Source organism: Balaenoptera acutorostrata, chromosome 9, assembly GCF_949987535.1.
Source record: "Balaenoptera acutorostrata chromosome 9, mBalAcu1.1, whole genome shotgun sequence".
Classification (NCBI taxonomy): Eukaryota; Metazoa; Chordata; class Mammalia; order Artiodactyla; family Balaenopteridae; genus Balaenoptera; species Balaenoptera acutorostrata.
In genome coordinates, this window is record NC_080072.1 from 9,302,752 (window position 1) to 9,320,430 (window position 17,679).

At 52.2% G+C, this 17,679-nt stretch overlaps 2 protein-coding genes across 4 annotated transcripts; both read right to left on the reverse strand.

The window, feature by feature from the left end:
* Positions 1 to 16: 16 nt before the first annotated feature.
* On the reverse strand, positions 17 to 2,262 carry TMEM179B (transmembrane protein 179B). The gene is made up of 5 exons (XM_057553165.1): positions 2,128 to 2,262; positions 1,071 to 1,258; positions 856 to 987; positions 609 to 687; positions 17 to 361 (listed from the first exon to the last, which is right to left on the reverse strand). Exons 1-5 carry the CDS (start codon positions 2,221 to 2,223, stop codon positions 200 to 202), a joined length of 657 nt encoding a protein of 218 aa, XP_057409148.1. The 5' UTR covers positions 2,224 to 2,262; the 3' UTR covers positions 17 to 199.
* Positions 2,248 to 13,648, reverse strand: TAF6L (TATA-box binding protein associated factor 6 like). 3 transcript variants are annotated; one of them, XM_057553163.1, is made up of 12 exons: positions 13,496 to 13,647; positions 12,697 to 12,757; positions 10,935 to 11,094; positions 10,500 to 10,586; positions 9,682 to 9,832; positions 9,476 to 9,526; positions 8,819 to 8,913; positions 7,277 to 7,351; positions 6,915 to 7,135; positions 6,432 to 6,564; positions 3,242 to 3,370; positions 2,248 to 3,123 (listed from the first exon to the last, which is right to left on the reverse strand). In XM_057553163.1, exons 2-12 carry the CDS (start codon positions 12,702 to 12,704, stop codon positions 2,353 to 2,355), a joined length of 1,881 nt encoding a protein of 626 aa, XP_057409146.1. In that variant the 5' UTR covers positions 12,705 to 12,757; positions 13,496 to 13,647; the 3' UTR covers positions 2,248 to 2,352. The 3 variants fall into 3 exon arrangements, with proteins under 3 accessions (XP_057409146.1, XP_057409147.1, XP_028020362.2); XM_057553164.1 differs by lacking the exon at positions 13,496 to 13,647 and adding an exon at positions 13,292 to 13,386; XM_028164561.2 differs by lacking the exon at positions 12,697 to 12,757 and having other exon boundaries at positions 13,496 to 13,648.
* Positions 13,649 to 17,679: the final 4,031 nt, after the last annotated feature.

Genomic DNA, 17,679 nt, shown 5'->3' on the forward strand with positions numbered 1-17,679 from the left:
GAACTCAATACTGAGATGAAGAAAGAAAGTAATATAATACTTCGGTACAAAAACAGCTGTAGGAAGAGGGGGTCTGTTAATCATGTTTCCCTCCTGGAGGGAAAACTCAGGCTCCCAGCCGTGTGGGCCATGTGGGGGCAAGAGGACTGCAGGCACTTGGGCACGGAGTCTGGCGGCAGGAGTACTCTTTGGTTAGTCTTCAGGAATGGGAAAGGCGTGACCCAACAAGAGCATCTGTCTCAGAGCTCCACACAGGGTCCCCCCTCTCCAGAGGCCGGTATGGGGTGGCTTCAGACTTCCACTGCACGACCTGGAGCACCAAGACCACGCACCACAAAACCAGATTCACCCAAGAAGAGGTCTGTGGGAGACAGGAACAGGAGTGTGAGGAGTGGGCCCATCTCGAATCCAGTTCCACCCACATACCACTCTTAGCTGTTCACTGTCAGGCCGTCAAGCCTTCAGCTCCTCTCAGCCCCTCACTGGTGGGCCAAGCTCAGAGTACACTGGTGAGCACTCTTACAACTACAGATTGTGTTATATGATTCATTATGTGAATCTGTGTATCCCCCAATCTCCACCCAGTCTTTCATATCCCAGGACCTCACTTCAGCATTGTGTAGGTTGGAGTAAAACTGCAGAGTGGTTCCAGGGGGTATCCATGGAGTTTTCTGGGCATCAGAGCAGCTGTGAGGTCAAAGAGACAGTCGTGAGAAAGGGGAGACATACCCTAAATACCCTTGTGCTCCAGTGCCCCTTTGAGAACTGATGGGGATATAAAACGGGGTGTAAAGGATCCCCTCTACAGAGGGAAGGTAGTCAGCCCCAGCCAGGCTTCCCTCCCCCTCCCATTACCTAGTTATGTTCAGGGAGATGATGGATTTGCAGAGGGAACTGGTGCCAAATCGAAGGATACAGGCAGACACTAAGACCAGGAAGATGGCTATAGCTGAGATGGCCAGTGCAATGCGGAGCCCTATCGGGCCTCTATAAGGAGGGAGAGAATAAACCTTGTGGTTGAGGTGGGACTCCTCCCACGACAGCCCCCGGCCCTCAGAGTGGGCAGTCACCTGTGGCAATCCTCGATGCAGCTGCTGTAGACCCAGAAGAGCAGAAGCAGGAGACAGTAGAGGGCCAACAGGCCAGAGGCCCCAGCCACAAAGTAGCAGAGAGATGGGGCCGAGGGTCGGGACAAGGCCAGGGAGGAGCCATTCAGGGCAGCCACACCATACAGGGGACAGCTGCCACTGAAGGAGCCCTGTGGAAAGAAGCTGCTGAGTCCTAGATTTCAGGCTAGTGACTCTGGATGCAGGCTCATGGCAGGTGTTGGGGATAATCTAGACCAGGGCCGCCCTAGGGAGTTACTTGCGCATTGTCAGTTCCTGTTTCTGGGCCAGTAGATCAATGAGTCTGCTGGGGAAATCAAACCTGCAGTGAGTGGCCAGAAGGATCAGGAAATAGGCGGTAGTTATAAAATACAAAGAGCTTCAGAGGTGCCTCACAAGTTCTGGTCTCCCCTCCTGCAGAAATCCTACAGTAGAACCAGAACTGTGTGACCTTCAGCTATCTCCGATGTTTTCTGATCTGTAAAACAGGCGTAATAGCGCCTACTTACAGGGATTAAATGAGCCTGTTTATTAACATGATTGCCTGGCTGCGATGAACACTCAGCCTAAACTTTTGGCTTCTGCTACATCACTATTTTGCCATTTAACACATTCTGTTGCAACCATTTGGCAGTCTGATCATCTCCACTACACTAAGCTTTATTTCTTGGAGTAGCTTAGCACAATAGTGTCTGATTTAGGGGGGCCTGGGCCAACTTGTTTCACAGCCAGGGTGAGGTTATGCAGAGGGAGTCACCAGGCCGGGCTATATTTGATGCTGTTAAGACTCTCCTGAGGACTCGTTCCTTTGCCCAGAGTATGACCTGGGCGGACGGATCGACAGAGCGCGTTTACCGCCGATGCAACGCCGCCGCCGACCAGCCTCACCCGGCCCACCGGCTGAGAGGAGCAGCGTGCCAGAACCCCGCCGGCCCGGACAGCAGCGGACTCTCCGTGACAGGATCGGCCTGCCCGCCCCCGGTTACCCGGCCCGACGGCCGGCCCCGTCCCGCAGCCGCACCTGGGTCCGGGTCAGCGCCGCGGCCGCCACGGCTCCGCATAAGAAGGCGGTAGCGAAGACAACGAGCTCGACGCGTTGCAGCCAAGGCAGAGCCATGGCTCCCTCGCCACCAGGAAGCGCCGCCGTGGGAGCCAACCGCCCAAGCCCCGCCTCATCCGGCGCGACCCACGAGCGTGGAGACGTCACTTCCGGGCGCGGGATTTATTCACAGAGGCCAGCGCCGCCTCAAAGCGGCAGGTACAGCGAGTAGTCCGAGAGCGCCCAGCGGCGGGCCGGGCGGCCGGTGCGGCCGATCATGGGCAGCTTCTGCACGTAACGAGAGGCCGGGCTGGGCCCGTACGGCGCGGGGAAGGCAGTCTGGAAGAGGCGCCCGCGGCATCGCCTCCCTGCTTGCCGCCCGGCGATGATGAAACGGAAGTGAGGGGCCCCGCGCGGGGCGAAACGGCTCTTCTGGAAGACGTCGCGGGTGCCGGCGCCCGGGCCCTGCTGCCGGGGCGCCCCCCGCGCCCGGTGCACGCGCGGCAGCGGCCTGCTCTCAGAGGCGGCGGGCGCAGAGGCCGACGGGGGGCCTCCGCCTCGGGGGCTCTCGTCGCCCTGCGGGCTGACCATGGCGTTGGCGGTCAGCTGCGGCATCTTCCGCACCGAGTCCGGGGCGGCCGCCGGCTCCTTCTTGTCCCCAGGCGGCCGCGGGGCCGTGGGCGCGGGCTGACCCGTGCCAAAGCGGGTGGCCAAGCTGTCACCGAAGAAGGCGTAGAGCTCCCGGTAGATGTCCGCCAGGGTCACCGAAGCGGAAGGAGCCTCCGGCCCCGCGCCTCCTGGCGGCAGCGGGAGACCAGACCCAAAGCCTGGCTCTGCGCTGCCCCCGGAGGGAGACTCCTGCAGGAGAAGGCTGTCCCAGGGCAGGTCGTCTGAGCGCCGGCACCCCCTGCTGCCTGGCCCACCCTTGTTGGGCTCTGCTGCCTGGGCCTTCATCTTCAGCAGTCGTTCTACGGCCACCTGCAAGAGCAGAGGGACTAGTATACGAGGACCCTGGGCCTGTCAAGTGTCCCAGAGTAAGCCAGCTGAGCTGCTGTGCTCACGCAGGGAGGAGAGGCTGGAAGGGGCGGGCACTCACCAGAATGGCTCCATAGACTTTGTGCCCATCCGCTTTAACCTGGGCATTGGATACTGAATAATCATCTAGCACAGCCTGCAAATTTGTCCAGTAAGTGGACAGGTGTGGGTACAGGACTCGCTCTACTGCCTGGAAGGGAGAGAAGAATGCAGTGAGTGCCTCTTTTTTGCTTATTGCCTCCCAAGTACCATTTCCCCTGAAAGATCTACTTTTATCTCCGGTACTGAATTTAGGGCTCAATCCTAAATTCCCTGCTTGGCATATTCAGCCAACGTTTGGAAGCTCCTGGATGCCCAAGCCTTAATTAAGCACTGGGAACAAAGATCGGGTACAAAGACATACAAAACAAATACAAAGTGACCCCACTATCACTGACATGTGTGCCAAAGGCTAAGAGGGTATAAGTAATGCCCCCTGGTAACAGAGAAATTTAGTGGCCAACTGCTACCCTATACAGCCAAGTAATGTCCTGGCGTAGATGTAACCTGGAACTCAGTTCTAGTTAGTAGTAAACTACTTGTGCAAAAACAAACAACTGATCAGAGACCTGGACTCTGATTATATAATTTTAAATCCTATGTTTAATTTAGGTGAAAGCAATTAAGACTTCACAGAGCAGGTGACGTCTGTGACAGGCTTAGATGGATAAGTTCTTTGGTTAGCCACAGACTGAGAATTTGAAAATGTTGATAAAATTAACAAGTTCCTAGAAAAATAAAACTTAATGCTGATTCAAGAAAGATGAAAGCTTGGGACTTCCCTGGTGGTCCAGTGGTACAGAATCCACCTTACAATGCAGGGGATGCGGGTTTGATCCCTGGTCAGGGAACTAAGATCCCACATGCTGCGGGGCAACTAAGCCTCTGTGCCACAACTACTGAGCTCGCGCGCCTCAACTAGAACCCACGTGCTCTGGAACCCACGTGCCACAACTACAGAGCCCACGCGCCCTGGAGCCTGCACACCACAACTAGAGAGAAGCCTGCGTGCCGCAACAAAAGATCCCGCCTGCCACAACTAAGACCCAACGCAGCCAAAAATAAAGAAAGAAAGAAATTTAAAAAAAAAAAAAAAAGAAATATGAAAGCTCAAATAATTCTGTAACCATAGTAGTTAAAAATAACCACAAAACACCATGCCAGAATTTACAGTCTACAGACATTCAAGGAAAAGAGCGTCTCAATAAAATAAAATAAAATTTAATTTAAAAATATAAAGTATAAAAAATAAATACTCCCTCCCTACCTCATCCCATAAAGCCAGTATAACCCTGATACTAAAACCATGTAAGGACAGTATGTGAGGAAACTTAATGATTGATTTCACTCATAAATAGAGATAAACCATTTAAAATTTTAGTAAAGGGCTTCCCTGGTTAAGAACCCGCCTGCTGGGGCCTTCCCTGGTGGCGCAGTGGTTACGAATCCGCCTGCCAACGCAGGGGACACGGGTTCGAGCCCTGGTCCAGGAAGATCCCACATGCCGCGGAGCAACTAAGCCCGTGCGCCACAACTACTGAGCCTGCACTCTAGAGCCCGCGAGCCACAACTACTGAGCCCACGTGCCACAACTACTGAAGCCCGCGCACCCTAGAGCCCGTGCTCCACAATAAGAAGCCACCGCAATGAGAAGCCTGTGCACCGCAACAGAGTAGCCCCCGCTCACCGCAACTAGAGAAAGCCCGCGCGCAGCAATGAAGGCCCAACACAGCCAAAAAAATAAAATAAAATAAAAAATTAAAAAAAATAAAAATAAAAAAAAGAACCCGCCTGCCAATGCAGGGGACATGGGTTCGAGCCCTGGTCCAGAAAGATCCCACATGCCACGGAGCAACTAAGCCCGTGCGCCACAACTACTGAGCCTGCGCTCTAGAGCCCGCGAGCCACAACTACTGAGCCCATGTGCCACAACTACTGAAGCCCACGCACCTAGAGCCCATGCTCCACAAGAGAAGCCACCGCAATGAGAAGCCTGTGCACCGCAGCGAAGAGTAGCCCCCGCTCGCCGCAACTAGAGAAAGCCCATGCACAGCAACAAAGACCCAATGCAAACAAAAATAAATAATAATTTAAAAAATAATAATAATAAAATAAAATTTTAGTAAAGCCAACAGTATATAAAAAATGTATTATATTCCAATAAAAGTTTTGCATTTTTTTAAAGACTATACCATGACTAAATTGAGTTTATCCTAGAAATGTAAAGATGGTTTACTATTAGAAAATCTATATAGGGAATTCCCTGGCAGTCCAGTGGTTAGGACTCAGCGCTTTCACTGCCGGGGCCGGGGTTCATTCCCTGGTTGGGGAACTAAGATCCCACAAGCTGTGTGATGCAGCCAAAAAAAAAAACAAAACAAAACACTATGTATACAATTAATCACATTAACAGATAAAAGCAGGAAAACCTTAGGATCAATTCAAAAGATACAGAAAGACCATTTGATAAAAGTTAACATAAAGTAATAATAAAACTAAGAATATAATTTCCTTAACCTGAGAAAGGTATCTATCTATAAACACACAAAGTAAACATCAGCCTAAATAGGAAAGGTTACTGTTAACACTTTTTTTAAAATTGGAAATGAGACAAAGATGCCCATTATCATCATATGTAAAATGATATTAGTGATCCTAACAATAAAATAATAAAAAGAAATTAAAGGCATTAGGTTTGGGAATTCCCTGGTGGCCCAGTGGTTAGGACTCCACACTTTCACTGCCAAGGGCCCAGGTCCGATCCCTGGTCAGGGAACTAAGATCCCACAAGCCGTGTGGTGTGGCCCAAAAAAAGGAATTCAAAAAAATAAATAAAGGCATAAGGTTTTAAAAAAGACAAAGCTGTCATTATTTGCACATGATATGATCCACCTTAAAAACCCAGAATAATCCACAGTTAAAAATGACAGTTTAATAAAGTAGCTGAATCAATACACAAGTCAGTTGTGTTTCTATACACCAGTAAGAAATTAATACCATGAAAAGAAGACACAACAGTGTCAAAAATAGCAAGAATCTAGGAATAAACTGAATAAAGTATTTGTAGGTTCTCTTCAGGGAAAATTATGAAAGGATCCTGAAAGACAGTGAAAGACCTAAAAAAATGGAGAGAGATGACAGGTTCTTGGACAAGACTTTCTAACTACAAATGGGAGCTCTTACAGCTCTGCGAGAAAAGCCAGGGTCCTCACCTTCCAGCCAAGGGCGTGCAGCCCCACCACGGCCCCATAGTGAGAGCAGAGAGGCCTCACAGGATCTGCCAAGACCTTCTGCAGGGAGAGCAGGATCTGCTGATAGAGGCCACTTACAAGGTCCCCATGAGTCCTGCGGGAGCAACATTCAGTCAGGGGAATGAGGCACAGCACTGCCCAGCTGGACTCAAGTCCCAGCACACAGAGCAAACAGCACCTGTATGACACACTGGGGTGAGTGAAAGAGGCGTCTGGGCCGAGAGGCCCAGGACCTAAGGGCTGACGGACCAAACCCCTGGCACGTTCGTCACCCATGTGTAGAATCCCCGGGTGCCACGGCACACCAGCTCAGAAGATCGAAGGGAAGAGGCTCCCGAACTCTCAACATAGAGCCTCAAAGCCAGAAGTTTCACCCCATCTACCCCAACCCACTCAGCTCTGCAGCAGTCCTGCCCTTTGATCAGCACTAGGCCCAGCAGCTACCAGAAGATGTGGCTGAGCAGGAGGGCAGCTCCATCCCGCAGAGTCCAGTGGTCATTCAGCGGGTTGATGGAGGCAGCCAGTGGCTCCAGGACACAGTAGAGGACACTGCCTACCAGGGAGCGGACATAGGGCCCCAGGCAGAGGTGTGGGTTCCGAACTAGGCTCCGTGCCACTTGCAAGAGCCGGTGTAGCTGCTCCAGGTCATGGCTTACAGATTTCACCTGTCGGGAGAAGAGGGCTGCTTAGGGGGACACAAGGGCGCACAAGAGCCTGCTCTTCTGGTGGCACCTGCCGTGAGCCCCACAGGCTGCTGCATCATCTCCTCCCCACGAAACATCCTCCCCTGCAGTCTGGTCACTTACCCCACTGACCACATAAACAAAGTACGGCAGGAGCGCTGCGATCTTCGAGTTGGTCTGCAAGTCCTGGAGAGCAACCTGAAATGGAAGGGGCCACACTGCACGGTCCACCAGCCCCAAGCATAAACTGACATTTTTTTTTAAAGAACAATTTAGCACCTATGTAGTAAAATTTTATTAAACGTTCAAACTCTGTGACTCAGCAATTCTACAAATTTAACCCACTACAAAAGAAACCCACTCACACATACCCACATACAGATAGCACTATCTGTAATGTAATAATAAACTGAATACAACCTAAATGTCCAACATATTTTTAACTGAGTAAAGCAGTTATTCTAAAACCAGACGTTTAGTATAATACCACTGGTTGATGGTAAACTATGTATAGTTTATACATACAAAAAAAAAGGTGAGTGGGTGATTCTACAGAATTTCACTTTCTACTTTGTATGATTTTATATTACAGTACTTCTATTATAAACATATGCTGGTATTACCCTTTTTTTTTTTGGCTGCGTTGGGTCTTAGTTGTGGCGTAACTGCTCCTCCCTAGTTGTGGCATGCGAGCTGAGTAGTTGCAGTACATAGGCTTAGTTGCCCCGTGGCATGTGGGACCTTAGTTCCCTGACCAGGTATCGAACCCATGTCCCCTGCATTGGAAGGCGGATTCTCAACCACTGGACCACCAGGGAAGTCCCCTGGTACTACTCTGATAAGCAGAAAAAAGAGAGTAGGTAAATGAGTAAAACCATTTTAGCCCTGAACCTCCACCACCTGTGCGCTTCCAACTCCTCTGGATAAAGACCCTAAGTTCAGGTTCTGTGAAAGCGGACAGCAGCTAGTGAGGAAGGAGCTCAGCTCCCAGGCCCCACGTCCAGCCGCTGCACTGTTGCCTGGGGACCAGCAGCCAAGTTTCTAAGGCACGGAAGTATAGTAACAACAGTCCTAACTTTGCAAGGGAAGTAACAGCAGCAGCCAGACATGGAAGATGTAAAACCCTCAAACAGAGAGAGGCCACATGGTCAAGCAGACCACCAAACTAGTCCTCGTCTGACTCTGGACAGAAGAGGCCTGGCACGGGCACTGTCCAGCGGGCCCTGTGGAGCCCAAGAGGCTAAGGCAGCAGGGCTGGCATGAGGTCTGGCCAGGCACCCTGACCTGTCTCCGTCTACTTCCTCTTCTCCCTTCCCTCTCAAGTCCAGGCAAATGAAAGCTACCACGTGGATGCCCCATGGGGCTCCAGGTCAACAGATGCCCCAAAGGGTGGGCTCTGGATTAAGGCGTGGGGAGGCTGACCACCTGAGCCCCCACAGGGCCCTGCTGAGCTGCCCATTCCCTAAGGAACAAGGGTTCCTACTAGAGTAGGCAGAGGAGTCAGCGCTGGCGGGGGGCCAGCCACAGAGCAGCACGCCGCCACCAAGAGCAGCTTCTGCCCACATCAGTCACTCGGCGTTCAGAGGACAGGAGGAGGCATCTGAAGGAATTCCATGAGGATCTGAAAGTTGGACTTTGTGCCCCAATTCAGGCCCACGTGCGCACCTTCATCAGCTGTGGATCATCCCCCAGCACAGCCCGAGTCACTTGCTGGTAGTACTTGAGAAGGTCATCAGTCAGTGAAGACACAGCGCTGGGCACTGCCAGAGGGTGGGCAGAAGGTGGTCAGGGTGGAGCCCTGCCCTCTGCCAGCCTCCCCGCCTCCCCCCAACAACCACCACCATTCCCACACCTCAAGGAGCCCGTTCCGACAGGACGCCCGGAGCACAGAGTTGCCAGCCCCTCTGAGCAGCCCGCTCAGCCCTGACCTTGCAAGCTCTCCACGCCCAGCTCTGTACGCTGCCTCCCACCTGCCCTCAGCTGGGCAGACGCCTGCTTAGTCCCTGAGTTCCAAGGTCATAAGCCTCAGGCTCTGTGAAGCTCCATTCAGCAGACCCTGGAAGTGTGACACCTCAGGGACCCCAGCAAGCTGCCCAGACTTCTGTACTAGCATCCAACATGGCATCACGATCGGTCTTAAGTCTGGGGCGCTACCTCCAACTCTGAGGCCTCAGGGCAGGGAGCAGCGCCCACGCAGGGCAGGCACCCCTCAGGCACGGAAAATTCTTGTCAGGTGAAGACTCAGAGGTGCAGAGGCACCACCCTCAGCTCCTAAGGGAGGGACGTCCAGGCAGAGGGCCCATTCCCCGCACTGCCCCTTACCCGATCCTTGAGGGGCCAGGTTCCCTTTGCCATCTAGGTAGGAGACATGAACTAGAACCAGAGCGGAGAGATGGGTCAGCCTGGGGTTCTGCCCCTTGTAATACCACCCACCCTTCTGAGTTCCGCCCCATCCACCAGCCAGCCCATCACCACTCCTCCGACAACCCAACTCCTGTGCCCACCCCATGCAGGACCCCGGCGGTCACCTCTCACAGCTGTCTCGGCGCAGCCTTTGGGGATGTTGGTGGCCAGGGCCAGCTCCACCAGGTTCACCTCTCGGTCCTCGGGGAAGTAGAGCTCACCCTCCCTGGCAGGGCGCAGGGGCAGCGCCTCCTGGGACCCATAACCACACACAGCCTGAGTGAAGAGACGATTGGGCCGAATCCAGGGAGGGAAGAGGTGCTCTACCGACCAGGGCACGGAGCCTATGTTTGCGGGAAGTCCAGAGGTCCTGAGAAGAGGGGGGATGCCCGGGGATCCAGGCCCTTCACTGGGAACTTGGCTGGAGCATCCGGTATTCGCTGAGTCAAGGAGTAGAATGTGGTCCCTCCTCACGGATCCACAGGGACTCAGAACCCCACCCCCAGGCTGCTGGTCCTCCACCTCACACGTGCCCAACTTTGAAAACCCTCTTCTCTTCTAAACATGATCTTCCTCCCTGGACCCACCGCCCCGGAACAGCTATGCAGGACATTCTAACCCCTACACTTGTGCTCAGGCCCCTCCCTCACCCAGAATGCCCTCTTTTCCTCGTGACTTAGTCTAATCCCAGCCTCCCTTTCAGGTTCAGCTCAAGTTCCATCTCTTCCAAGAAACCTTCCCTAACCTCCTGGCCTCCGTGGCCGCCTCTCCCTCTCTGAACTCCTGGCCCTTGGGGGCTGGGCCCGGCACATGTGCTGTGGTGGCTGTGACCTTCCCTCGTGTGTGCACTGGGTCTTCACATCTCGCTGCACTGCCAGCCCTGAGCTGGGCGTGCAGGAGGGCTCGTGCCAACTGAGCCTTCCGCAGCCGGCACCCCACTCACCTCCACACTGCTCCATCTGAGGGCCCTGTTGAAATCCTCGACAGTCAGCTTCCGCCGTTTGGTGTGTTTCATGAATTGAGAGCTATTCTGGGAGGGGAGGAACAGAGTCAGTCAAGGGACAGGGAACAGGGGGCAAACAACTCCCAGCGTCACGTCTCCTCCCTGTGACTCAGTTTCTCACGTGCAGGATGTGACTATGAACCTGCCTGGCCTGCCCAGCAGGTGTGTGGTAAGCAGCACATGAGGAGATGCCCAGCAAGCGCTTTGTTCTGTTCGCTGGAAGCCCAGCTGGCTGGAAGCGGGCTCTGGAGAGGGCGGGGACCGCCTCCACTGCATTCCCTCTGAGCAGGGAGTAGGTGCCTGACATATACTTGCTGAATAAACCCCTGGGGGAGGGGGCAGTCAAAGGGAGGGACAAGGAGAGGGGGAGTGTACCTGGGTGGCCTCTCTGAGACGGTAGCACACGTCCTCCGCGAGCAGGGCCGCCACCTCATCGCTCAGCTCCAGGCCTGTGCTCTCTGCCATGAGCCGGACGGACTCCCGAGGGATCTCCACGAACCGCCGCTCTTCTCGCTCCGACATGGCCCCGATGGAGCTGGGAGCGGGGAGGGAGGTGTGAAAGGCCAGCCCACGCTCCCTCAGAGCCTGGGAGCCTGACTCAAGGCCCTCGAAACCAGTCTTGCTGCTCTTGCTCCAGAATCCCTGAACAAGGAGTCACAATGGCTCTGAGTGTCCAGGTGAGGAAACCTGAGGCTCAGAGCAAGAAACAGACTTGAGCTGGACCAGAGGGCAGACAACAGTGCCACCTGAGAAACTGCCTGGCCTTGGGTTGCACAGAAGTGGGTCCCAGCCCTCCTCTACCACCTCCGTTGTGAACCTGGCTGAGACCCTCATCAGCCTGAGCCCTGGTAAAATAGTGGCAATAATCCCTGCCCTCCCTAACTCACAGGGTTGAGGTGAGGATGAAAGGAAATGAGGTAGGAGAAACTCAGGGTCTAGAACGCTACACAAATGGAAAATGTTACAATCACTACTAATAAACAAAAACTTCATGCCTTCTTCCTTCTGCTCCTTGCTACAACCGCTACGGACTAAACACTGATGAAAAGACTACTTTTACCCTGACAGTCCCTTGCTCAAAAGTCTTCAATATTTCTCCACCACTCATAAAAGGAAAGTCCCAACACCCTGGCTCAGCATACCGTGCTTGGTCCCAAATCCCCACAGCTGATCAAGCTGACCCGTCCCCCCAGTAAGGCCGCCTCGTGTCTTCCAACCTGCCTTGCGCCCCACTGCCAGGGCTTGGGCTGGTCTGTCCCCCACCTTACTCCAAGCCCCCACACCCTCCTCTTTCTTTCCTAAGGCAGAAGCAGTCTGTCCTTTGAGGTCTTCCTGCCCTATGTGCCATCTGGGACTGTCAGGCTTTTAGTAGCTGGGCTTTCCGCCCATGTGTCTGGTCTTCCCCAGTTTGGCTATGAGCCCTAAACGCAGGAACCTGCTCTTCCGTTCACAGGATATGGCAGAATAAGAAGGCACGAAAACAGCAGCTGGTGACTACTACAACAGCACAGCCCACAATTAGAAGGTTGGCCCTCACGGACCAAAGTGAGGCATCAGCACCATGGGCAGCGACGCCCACCCAGCTTCACAGTGACCCACCCAGGCACTGCCCCACCACTCCTCTCTGACAAGGCTCAGTGGGTCACCAGTGACCTCCAGGTCCCTAAATCCAGCGGGCACCCTACCTGGTCTCCCTGCAGCATTTCTCCCAATGGCTCCTCATTGCCTTTGGAATAAAAAACTAACCTGTGCCATGGCTCCAAGGCCCCGCATGCGTGGCTACCTCTGCAAACACCTCTTTCCACTCTCTCGTGTTCTGCATACCCGTGGCCTCTCTCCATTTCCTCAAAAACACCTTATTTCAGGATGTTCATACATTGTTTCCTGCACTTGAAACGCTCTCCTCCTCTACCCCCAATCCCTTTGTCCAGTGAGCTCCTAGTCGCTCCTTCAGATCTCAGTCTCAAATGTCGCTTGCTCAGGGAACTCGTCTCAGACCCCCACCATGGGCCAGTACTTTACCTCCCAAAGCAGTTAACAGTTTGTAATTATATACTTGTGTAACTTTCCGATGAACACCTAGCTCCCCACTAGATTGTAAGCTCCACGCCAGCAAGGATCATGCCTTTTTGCTCACCTCTGCATCCCCAGCTGTCAGGCACTGCGTCTGCACATAACACGCCCTCAATAAACACTTGCTGAAAAAACGAATAAAGAATAGCGATTTTTCTAAGCACATGCTATACCTGAGGCATCGAGCTAAGTGCTTTATATGGCTTACGCCTCATTTTGTCCACATTAACAATGAGATAGGTATTATGTAAGTATTATGTCTATTTCCCAGCCAAGGAAATCAAAGCTCAAAGAGGTTAAATGTTAAATGACTTTCCCAAAATCATCTGGCGAGCACTACCTGGGTAGGGAGCAAGAACTCAACTATCGTTCTAATCATGAGGAGCGGCGGGCTGTGTGGGGAACAAGGCCTGGATTCCCAGCCAGGAGACTTGGCGTTGGAAACCCGCCAATGGATAATTGTTAAGCTTCTTTCTCCACCTGTAAAATGGGAGCACGAAGTCCTGCCCACACGGAAGGCGCCGAGGGGTTTTCCCTGTTACGTGCCCACATTACAATCCACAAAGTCCGGGCTCCGACCAAGGTCTCCCGCTCTTCAACCTCCTCTCCTCCACATCCTCAGCCACTAGCCATACTGTTAACGAGGCGTGGGAACTGACCTCTACCGCTCTCCGTGATGCGCATCCTCCCACCCAGCCTCGCTTCATCCTAGATCTAGAGGTGGTGGGGTACGGGGGAGGAGGTCAGAGGTTACCGAACTTGGGTCACGTGGTCAGCGAAGGGGGCGGGCCCCCAGCGGAGCTGGCTCCCAGGCCGGTGAGCGCGCGGCCCACAGCAGGACGGGCCTTCGAGGGCCTGCTCACCTGAGGGCTCCGGCACGGCGAAGGCGGTTACCGAGACGGCGGTAACGGTGACGGTGACGCTGGTGGTAGCGGCGCTGGCTCCCACTCACCCAGCTCGCACTAATTCCCTCTCTCGGCGCTCAGGCTCCTCCCTCTACAAACACAGCCAATCGACGAGCGCCTTGAGGAGTTCCCGCCCACCAGAAGACTTTCCGCTACCCGATTGGCCACTGTGATGGCGCTGTAAAAGGCTCAGGGCGCCAGAGGTCACGTGATGCTGAAGACTCGCGCTTCTTAAAGCAACAGCTCTTGGGAGCTTTGTCGGGTGTGTATGGTTCGGTGTACGTTTTAATAACCATGTTCTCGAGGAAAGCGTCCGCATTCCCTTGTCTACTCCTGAGTTTCAGAGCACTTGCATTTACACGAATGTATTGATGCTTTAGACTTTGGCGTCTGCGTTAGTTTTGCTGCCCGCTTGGTGGGGATCAGCTTACCTCTCCCACATCACCTGCCACTTCCCCTTCCGGAAGGTTGGATGGGGCTCTCAGTAGGTATTCTCTGCTGGCAAAAGAGTCTTTTGACTGGGCCAAACACACCCCGTGCAAGCTCTAGACTCCAGGGCTCTACCCATTCGGGCACCCTACCTCGTGTCCTCCCCATTTCTGTCCAATAAGCCAAATGTAAGCCCTCACCTACCTCGCACACTTCCTTGACCGTCTTACACGCACACGCTTTCCCGAATTGGGACAGTTCTCAACTGAAAAGCACTGGGCTTAGTGAGTCAGGCCGACACAGGTTCAAACTCTGATACTGCTTTCGAGCAAATTACCTAAGCGCATTTCCCCCATCTACAAAATGGAGTGATAATACCCACCTCACAGGGTTATTGTAGATTAAATGAGATAAAATGTAGATTGACAGTTGGTAGTTGAATTTTCACTCACACATCACGGGGCAGACAGTGAATTAATTCCTTTATGTTCATCCAAGATGGGACCATTTGCAATGGTCTATTATAGAAAGGAGCTTTCTGTAGGGGAGCATGAATGTATACATCCTTGCCCTTCTCCCTCTCAGGGTTAGATGCTGCTGCTTCTAGAAAAGAAGATCCTCTGAGACCAGAGCTGAGAAGGCCAGATGGACGGGACTGGGGTTGCCATAGAAACACCACCTAAGGGTACTGTGGCCCTGCTGAGTCTCTTCCAGTCATATTCAGAATGATACTTGGAGTAGTTTCAGGACTGTGCTTGGTCACTGGAGTGTCTGCCCACCTATGCATGAAGGAAAGGGGGGGCTCCTCTAAGGTTCTGAGTCTGAGATCAGCTCAGATCTCCTGGCTGCTGGCAGACCTCCTTGCAAAGGTGTTATTGGTAGGGACAGCCACTGGCAACCTTGGCAGCATGAGACAATGAAGAGAGGATGGCCTGCAGGCCTGTAGGATGCAGTAAAGCTGTATGCAAGCTGTCTGGGGCTGATGTGCCTCAGGCTTGAGTCAAAGCAGTAATGAGACCCACATGGCCATAGATGGGAGAAAGGTGGCTCCCACTCACTCCCCAGCCACCCAATGCCTGGCAAGAAAAGCTATGATGGTTTTAGAGTTAGACGATTAAAAAATTTTTTAAAAATAACAGCTCCACTACTCATTAGTTGTGTGACCTTAGGCATGTTTAGTTCATCCCTCCGACCTGTTTTATCATCTGTCAAGTGGGGTGACAGAATGTTACATGGAACTGTTGTGAAAATTCAATAATGTGTGTAAAGGATTTAACATGTTACCAGGCACATGCTCCTGTCACTATTAAGCCTATGACCTCTTTAAGAGGCTGTAACTTCCTGGGAATTCCCTGGTGGTCCAGTGGTTAAGACTCTGTGCTTTCACTGCTGAGGGCCTGGGTTAAATCCCTGGTCAGGGAACTAAGATCCCAAAGCTGCATGGCCAAAAAAAAAAAAGAGGCTGTAACTTCCAGACTCACCTAGTACCAAACCTTAAAAGATCAGAAGAGTCCAGGACCATCTCCAGGCCATCCCCACTTACTCGCTTCCCCATCCAGTGCCAGCCTTCTCAGTGCCACACCCCACATCCTCACCAGCAGTTCCATGAGCTGCTTCTCTGTCCATCAGTCTCTTCCTTCTGGCCTGGTTTTACTACTGGGGTATCTCCGACACAATTTACAGATGCATGATTCCATTTGAGAACTTGGGAAGAACTTTACTCTCAGTGAGACACATGTTTAGGGCCTAGGCAAAATCCCTGCAACCTGTGTAATCAACTCAGTGTTGGGAAGTGGTTTCACAACTTGAACATTGTTTCCGTGGCAAAATTCTTTGCAAATCCAGCACAGAAACTTTCCTGGGTTCAACACACTTGGGAAAACTGGCACAGTGCTGAGAACTGGAGATACAAAAATCAAAGGGATGCATATGAATCTATAATTATCTCCATAAAGTAACTGAAATTTTATGTAATAAAAAAATGGAAAGGGAGACAATAAGGAAATAAAGTGTTTTGTGACATACTTTAGAGGTATGAATGGAAGAGCCTACCTCCGTCCAGGAGTGGTGAGGCGAGGGGAAGGGAAACACATTCAAATGCCTTTTCCTTACCAGGTTAAAGGCAGTATTCTGGATGCTTCATAACAGGTCTGGACCTTGGCACGGTTGACATTTGGGGCCAGATAATTCTTTGTTGTGGGGTGGCTGTCCTATACATTGTAGGATATTAGCAGCCTGCCTGGCCTCTACTCACTAGAAGGCAGTCGCATCCCCACCCAGTTGTGACAACAAAAAATGTCATTGCCAAATGTCCCCTGGGGGCCAAGATCACCCCAGGTGATAATCACGGCTTTATATGCACCATATAACAATAATTATAATTAACAGTTGAGTACCTATCGTGGGCCAGGCTCTGTGCCAGCCAGTTGCACATACAATCTCTGATACTAGCAGTAACTATCCAAAGAGGGGTATATGATCATTTTACAATGAGGAAACATAAGGTCACCCAGCTAGGACTGCAACCCAGCTCTGTATCAACCCAAATACTGTGCTTTCTACGACACAGCTCTGTTTCCCAAGGAAGTCAAGGAAAGCTTAAAAAAAAAAAAAAATTGACTGAGATTTGATAGATTCCTAGGCAGCAAGGAGGTAGGTTGGGAAAAGGCATTCCAAGGTAGACAAATAGTACTGCAAAGACATAGTGTGAGGGAGGGTAGCGTGTGCGCTTAATCTTCTTATTTCATGTATTTCTGTTGTGTTACCCTAAGGAGATTATGAGCCCTTTCATATCTTCAGTTCAGTTTAGTATAATAATTGATAAGCAAATAAAGGCTGTAGTTTATGTGCCCATCCTAAGAAGGGCTGGGACCCCACAATCTGTACCATTACTGTCCTATTATTCACCTCTCCCTACCTGCTGTCTCCTCTTCCCTCTCCTCAGCTATACTCTTGGTTATTTTTAAGGCTGGGGAAAGGGCAAATACTCTGAAACTAGACTGGGGCTTAGGACTTCCCTGGTAGCGCAGTGGTTACGAATCCGCTTGCCAGTGCAGGGGACACGGGTTCGAGCCCTGGTCCGGGAAGATCCCACATGCTGCAGAGCAACTAAGCCCGTGCGTCACAACTACTGAGCCTGCGCTCTAGAGCCCACAAACCACAACTACTGAAGCCCATGCACCTAGAGCCCGTGCTCCACAACAAGAGAAGCCACTGCAATGAGAAGCCCGCGCACCGGAACGAAGAGTAGCCCCCGTTCTCCGCAACTAGAGAAAGCCCGCACGCAGCAACGAAGACCCAACACAGGCAAAAATAAATAAATAAATAAATAGATTGGGGCTTAGAGTGGCTCTAATGATAGTATCATTTGCTGGAAGCCAAAGACCCAACACTAGCGCCTTCCCTTTAGTGAGGTCAACTTTAGACCTTGGCAAAAGGGTTAGTCAGATCCCCTGGTGGGTGAAGCTAGTTAAGGCATCAGGCCAAGAAAAGAGGGGCTAGCAAGCAACTGGTCCTCCAGCCTTTTTAAAAAAAGAGTTGTTCTGGGTCTTCCCTGGCAGTCCAGTGGTTAAGACTCTGCACATCCACTACAGGGGGCGCAGGTTCAATCCCCGGTCGGGCAACTAAGATCACACATGCCACACGGCGTGGCCGGAAAAAAAAACCAGACTTGTTCTTACCAAAGAAAGAAGGAGATGACACTTCCATGAGAA